This window comes from Neophocaena asiaeorientalis, unplaced genomic scaffold, assembly GCF_003031525.2.
Source record: "Neophocaena asiaeorientalis asiaeorientalis breed wild unplaced genomic scaffold, Neophocaena_asiaeorientalis_V1.1 scaffold212, whole genome shotgun sequence".
Classification (NCBI taxonomy): Eukaryota; Metazoa; Chordata; class Mammalia; order Artiodactyla; family Phocoenidae; genus Neophocaena; species Neophocaena asiaeorientalis.
The window spans coordinates 1,323,626-1,330,772 of NW_020174046.1; the positions used below are offsets into that span (position 1 = coordinate 1,323,626).

The 7,147-nt window shown below is 40.6% G+C and overlaps 1 protein-coding gene across 1 annotated transcript in view; it reads right to left on the reverse strand.

Annotated features, from left to right (window-relative positions):
• The window catches only part of DACH1 (dachshund family transcription factor 1), a 414,090-nt gene extending 406,954 nt beyond the window's left edge, over positions 1-7,136 (reverse strand). Inside the window, exon 1 of the mRNA XM_024753964.1 lies at positions 6,712-7,136. Coding sequence (XP_024609732.1) covers positions 6,712-6,992 — 281 coding nt within the window. The 5' untranslated portion in view covers positions 6,993-7,136. The remainder of the gene's footprint in view (positions 1-6,711) is intronic.
• Between the last annotated feature and the right edge of the window lie 11 nt (positions 7,137-7,147).

Genomic DNA, 7,147 nt, shown 5'->3' on the forward strand with positions numbered 1-7,147 from the left:
CACAAAAATATAAGACAAATTAAATACACAGTGAGTTTTCCAGTTTAGTAAGTTGTCTTTGACAGCTTTCACTCAAGTCACGTACATTTAAACGTGCAAAAGAATCCCAGCTTGATATCCTGGATCAACTCCAAGCTAATATGAATCAGAAAGCAACAGGGCCACACCTTTAACAAAGTTCAGTCATTGGACATTTCTATATCAAATTTAGAAAAACCCACATGCAAATTTTTCTTAAATGAGTGAATTAGAATCCTCCTATCTTATAAGATAAATCCAAATCAGAACACAGAAGAAATTTAAAATGCACCTGGCTCAAGGTCTCTGATTTTGGATCATGTAGTGATTTGCATCATTCTCTATATATGATTATATGGATATTAATACTTATAAAATAAATATGTACATTTAAACTGGACAGGTATCTGTAATAGACCCCCTCTTAAAAGATTCTCAAAAACCTTCCCAAAGTAAATAGGTGCATCAATATAAAATGATCCACCACTTAATCTAATAATAACTAATTACTAGACTGAATATAATAACTACTAGACCAAATATAAATATACTATCCTTGGTGTTCCTGCTTTCCAAAGAAATAATTGGTAAGCTAACCTCACTATTCTAACCGAGACACTTCTATACTGTGATGTATTCTAAAAAGCAAACATCAGCAATTAAAAGTTATTTAAAGGACAGATACTGTAGCAAAAAATAAAATACTTTTGATTGGAAATACTTCTGACAAGTTGGGGAGAAGGAAAGTAAAGGAATTTGAGGACAATGTGGGCTCACAGAGCCACTGGTATGCCTGAGATATACGTATCTGTGCAGATCAGAGCCTTTGATAGTCCACTTATCTAAGCCCCATTTGGTGGGCTTTTAAGTCAGGTTTTCTTCATTAAAAAATAAATTATTGAACATAACAAATATAATGGAAAAGAGCCTCCTTAATGCAGTCTCTAAGTCTGAAAATATAAATATAAATGTATTTTTAATGTATTCTTAACTGAATTTTTAGCTGCAGCATTCACACACACACACACACACACACACACACACATACACACACACGACTGACCAATCACAGTGCAGTAACTCAGTAAAGAGAATGGCACATGTTGGCACATGCTAAGGTCATTCTATTCTCATAACAATTCAAACATAAAATGATAAAACTTTATCTTAAATACATGTTAAATTATCCAAATAGTTAATATCAATTTTTTTTCACATTTTTTGGTCATTTTAAAGGTATATAAATTGATGTGATTTTTTTTCCCCCTTGGTGAACAATCTGAAAATGAAATCTTGGAAAGATTAAATTCAGGCAAAGTTGAACTTTTCTAAAGAATCAAGTAATGAAAACTTTAAAACCAAAATGTTTAGTGAAATCTAGAAGACTCACCTGTACCTATTTAAGACGGCATATTTCAAACTAATTTCTTCAGACAAAGATTCAAAGGGAGACAGCTTACAACCTGTGAGAGTTTCATTTCTTATTATATTTTGCAATACATGTGTTCTATGTTGCTAATACAATGCAATTTAAATGATTATTTTACTTGATTAACAAAGGCAACTGTATGAAACAATTTAGTAAAATAACTTGGAAAGGTAAAATAATACTAATTGACAGTCAAAGCACAAATTGTTCCTAAAATAACAACTTCTTGGTTGCACATTAAGCACATTAAGCTACAAATGCTACTTACATTCCAAAAACAAAACAGCAAATGAGAAACAATAAAGCATATGATGTTTTTGTATGCTAGTGAATCACACATGGTAAATCACCAAAGAGAAGAGTGATTTATGCTCGAATCCAGCCTAGACTTTAATCAATATTGGGTGTCACAACTCAGAAGGTTGGGGAAGGTAGTGAGGCAAAGAGAGTGGCTAATATTGTTCTCAATAATTTATATGCAACTTCTGTGAAATGTGGTAGATTAAACAAAAAAAACAGCAGATTTAGACTAAATGAAGTTTAAAAATTCTGCCTTAAATGCAAATACAAAAATTTTATACAAGAAAACTCTGACAAGAAAAAAACAAGCCTGTCTTGTAGTTTATTATACATAATATTTGAAGCATCACAAAATAAAATATTAAATGTGCAAATCAAATTAAGTGTCTCAGGGCATTAACCGTGGAGTTCAGAAAGTAAACCATCTTCATCCTCATAACTATGTGCACTTTGTGACAATAATGATTATGATATCACTGGAGACTAACTCCAAGGGAAAGAAAACAGGTTTGAAAGATATTATCCAAATAACTTGAGAATTTGTATCTTGCAACATAATGTGATTAAACAAGGTAAATCCGAGGTGAGCATATTCTTAGATTTTATTTATGTATTAGTTATTAAACTGCAATTTACTAACATTTAAAAAGTGTGCAGAGATAAGTGATGGAACCAAAAAACTTTCACATTTTAGGCCCTACTCTTCTAATTATGCCATATTTTTCTTGAAATGTTATACGACGAGACATCAGGCTTTACAGGAGCCATTAATAGACTGTAATACAAAAACTTCAAAAACATAGTCTCTCTTCATTTGAAGTAAGTTTTGAATTTCTCTGTGCTAAGTATCATAATTATCTGTGAGAAGGGAGTCTGTATTGTGTTGAAACCTTCTACATCGAGGCATAAATGCATAAGTCCGTGCCATTGAATAGCATGCAATGGAGGAAATGTTAAATAAATATGCTATTTTTATTTTAAAAATCTTCTGACAAAAAAAGAGCCAAGAATTGGAAAATATTTTATACTTCTTATACTAAAACCGCATTCATATATTACCACTGGACAAAAAAAGACATGTAGTCTCTCAATTTGCTGTCAATAGATGGTACTGACTTTTAAGACAAAAGAATACTGTTTGTAAATATATGTATATTTATATAAAATGTCTGATAAAACTAACTGGAATCTTTCCAAGTTAAAAACTTCATAAATCTAGGGCTACGTAGGACCCAAATCACAAGCTGGTTTGGAAGATCCTGAGACAAAATCAACTTCTGGCAATGCTCAAAAAAAAAAAAAAAAAAAAATTATTTTTGATGACAAAATAGAGCAGTCACTTTTTATTACCTGAATTCACAGAAAATTGAATGCTAACCCAAATCTACAAACAAGCAACTGACTCAGAGACTTGACCATGTACATAATTACTTTTCTTTTTTTGTTGTTGTTTAATGGTTACCAGTTAATTAAGTGACCTCTGTTGCAACAGCCAAGTTCATGCAACTAATGTTTAGTTGAAAAATAATAATTAGAGGAAGGTGATCAAGGTCAGACTTTGTCGTCTGACAACTTTTAAATATATTTCCTTATATTTTCTTTCATGCTTTGAGACCCCTATTTTATTTAGCTTTACTATCAAGGAGGTGACAGTCTCTGTTTCATCTCCTTGTGGTAATGACAGATGGCTTCAACATTTATTCTAGTTTTCATAGATAGCACACAGATGCAATAGCCCCAAGCAAATTAAATCCACTCCCAGGTTTGTTACTAACTTACTGAGCCACTTTGAGCAAGTTTATGAACGCTTCTTTTCCTTAACATCAAAAATTTTGGTTCCTCAGATTCTCTGGTATCTAAATACTCTTAAGAGACATAATTAAATACATGTTCTGTAAAAAGCTGAGAGTGCTAAGATTTAATGTTTCTTGCACACTATGTACATATTATTTTATATAGTTTGCCTTTCTGCACAGTTCCTCTTATCTTTTGCATAAATTATTCCTTTAGATAGTCTCTTAAGTAGCCAGAGGAGAAAGAAACCATAATGAAAGAAATCAATATATATAGATGAATGAAAAAGGATCTTAGTAGTGAGGGCATAAACTGGACTTGAATGAAAAGGGTAATTTTAGTTTTGTAAATTCAAGATAAAAATATTTTAGGTATTGTTTCCAACGCTGAGAAATAAGACAGTAACACTTGTAATTATCACTAAAAAATAATGCATCACAATGCAAACAGTATATTTTGGTGAGAGGGAGTTCAATGATAAGTTTTCTATTTTCTTAGTCAGTGGCAGAATTAGGAAAACCTAGGCAGATATCTACAACTACACATCTTCTTCAGTATTTGCATGTGTTTAGGTTTGAGAAAGTCTTGTAGTTGATAAAAGATCAAAATGCAATAGTAAATCAACAAACTTACCACATTTAACTTTAACCTGAAATAGTTTTGGAATAACACATTTCATTGTAAAGTATTAAAACGAGGTGATTGAAATATAATTAGAGTACTGATGAGATATTTTTGAAGGAATAAACAGTTTTACTGGATTTAACTTATCTTGGCTCTGAAAGTTTTAACTCCAGAGGCTTTGTTAACCTCAGGGAAAAAATACTTTAAAATTATTTCCTAATAACTTTAAGAATAATCTCCAACCATATGGTGAGGACTTCAATTCCAAAACCTGAAAATTCCAAATTTTCAGAAATTTCTGGAAAAAAAACGCCAAGAGGATAATTGTAAGAGGTGTAACACTACCTGCTTTAAATTGATTATAACATTGCAGTCTCTGAAGGGAGTTTTCTCCACCAATTTTTTTGCGTGTTATGTGAAATGGCCATTAATTATCTAGGACAGTGTGTGCTGTAAGAAACACACAAAGAAGAGTCAAGAGAAGAGTGGTTTGATTACTAAGAAAAACAGCACTTCACCAATCTACTGGATAGGTAGGCAATTTCACCACAATCATATCTGAACTGGCTTCAAATTTCGACTAGCATTCTTTATAACAACTCCGCAACAATTTTCTGCCCTGATTCAACTTGTTTTAACAGTAGATTTTTTGCAAATATGTTATCTTCTGAACACCCAAGGACTCCAATTATCTCCGTAAATGACGTTTAGTGATCAAGATTCCCCCTCAATCTTTACTGCCACCTGTCCAGACTCTTGGGCACGCGTGCGCGTACACACACGCGGGCGCTCAGCATTCACCCAAAAATAGTAGAAATAAAGGTTCAAAACCCAGATATACACCCATGGCCCGATGCAAAGAATGGCAAATAAACACGGAAAAGAGTTTCTGGCTAGGTCAGGGTAAGACATTTACAGGGTTGGAGGTTCGAGTCTTTTTCGTCTTCCAGTCTTCCGGGGGCACTAGCCAGAAGTCTTCTCCCAAGGAAGAAATAGCTAGGGGCTTTTCTACCCCGGTTTCCTTCTGGTCTAGTCCTGCGCCTCTTTCCTTGCCGCCTCTGTTTCCCTAGCTCTCCTAGGGGCACACACCCAAAAGAAGTAAAACTCCGCTTCTTCTCCCGATCTTTAAACTTATTTGGAGGGTACCGAAGTCGCTGCACACATTTTGCGCGCAGTTCCCACGCGCTCACTTCTAGACTCCAACTTTCCCTACTCGCTTTTACCCGGTATCTCTGAACTTTCCCCTCTGCAGCCAACGATAAGAACAAGACGGAACCGTGAGAGCGGGTGGAATGATCACTTCTACCCCGAAACTGCCAAGTTACCCTACTCCCGCCCCCTCTCAGTGGATCCTCCCCCAGTGAGCGTTCATTAGCATAAAACTGGTCGGGCCTGGCTCCAGGTCCCGTGGCCTCTATAGAGTTCCCGCGCTTTGCCGGGCTGGGGAAGCCATGGCACCGGTATTCAGGTACACAGAGCATCCCAGGGCAAAGCCTGCACCTGCTCATTGCGTGAGCTACTAACCCTTAACAAAAAAAAAAAAAAAAAAAAAAAAAAAAAAAAAAAAGAAAGAAAGAAAGAAAAGAAAAGAAAAGAAAAGAAAAGAAAAGAAAAGAAAAGGGATAAAAAAGGAAAAGAAAAAAAGAACAGTTTGGAGAGAGAGCGAGAGAGCAAGCTGTGGTCTTCCTTCCCCATCTCTCCGGTTCAGCTTCCAAGAGTCTCAGGCACCCGGTCACCTCCCCCTACGGAAGGGACCCTGACGGTCCCCTCGCGTCTGCCCCGGGGCAAAAGTACCCCTTCATCTTCTTTGCACACGCACACGCTCACACGCGGACACACGCACAGATGCGCGCACACACAGATCCCTCCCCTCCGCGGGCTTGCCCTAGGGGCTTCGGAGCTGAACTCGCTTTGGGTCCCCCGGGATTGCGCCGGCCTCTCGGCCTCTGGGGCCGTCCCCCTCCCGACCTCCAAGTGACCCACTCCCAAGGCTACCTCGCGGGGCCCTCACCCGGAGCGCGTCTTCCCGCTCCTCGAACCCTGCCGAGCAGGGTCACGACCTCCCTCCGCCCCCGGGATGCTGCCTGGCGCCTCCGAGCAGCCAGGCCAGTGTCCCGCGCCTTGCGGTGGAACCCGGGTCCGAGGGAGCGCGCACACGGGCGGCCGCGCTGAGAGGGGTCCCCTGACGCCGGCGCGGCCCAGGAAGGGCGCTGTGGCCCCTGGAAAGGCACCGTCCTCCTCCTTCCCGCCCCCTCTGCCCGGAGGCTTGGGGTTCTCGCGTGCAACAGCGGCTGCGACCCCGCTCCCGGGCCCGCAAGGGGTGGACCCGGCCGGAAGAGCGCGGTCTGGGCAGGGTGAAGTGCCAACTTCTCCGAGGGTCGGGAGCGGCCGGCGAGCCCCGAAGAAAGAGAGGAGAGGGCCGCGCTCGGCGGAGCGCGCGGCTCGCGGGCGCGCGGAGCGAGCGGCGCCCTGAAGGGAGCGAGGGAAGGGCGAGGAGACCGGTGGGAAGGGACCCCGGGCGGCGGAGGCTGCCCCCCGCTCTTTACCTTGCGTTGGTGCAGTCATTGTAGAGGGTCTCGAAGTCCTTCCTGGAGATGAGTTTGCAGCGGTTCACTCCGGGCTGGATGGCGCCCAGTCCCCTCAGGATGCGAACCTGTTCCACATTGCACACCACGGGCGTGATCTCTAGCCGCTTCAGCTTGGTGTAGACGGTGTGTAAGCCCCCCACCAAGTGCTTCAGGAACAGGTCGAAAGCCTGGGGCAGGCAGATCAGCTCGCAGCCCTCCACCGTGAAGGAAGCCACTTTGGCACCCCTCAGATCCACCATTTTGCACTCATTATTCTGGGGGGTGTTTTCCACTGGGGACGGGGTCGAGTACACGGGTTTCCCGGGGAGGGGCCCGCAGCTGCTGCTACTGCTGCTGCTGCTGCTGCTGCTACTGCTGCTGCTGCTGCTGCTACTGCTGCTGCTGCTGCTGCTGG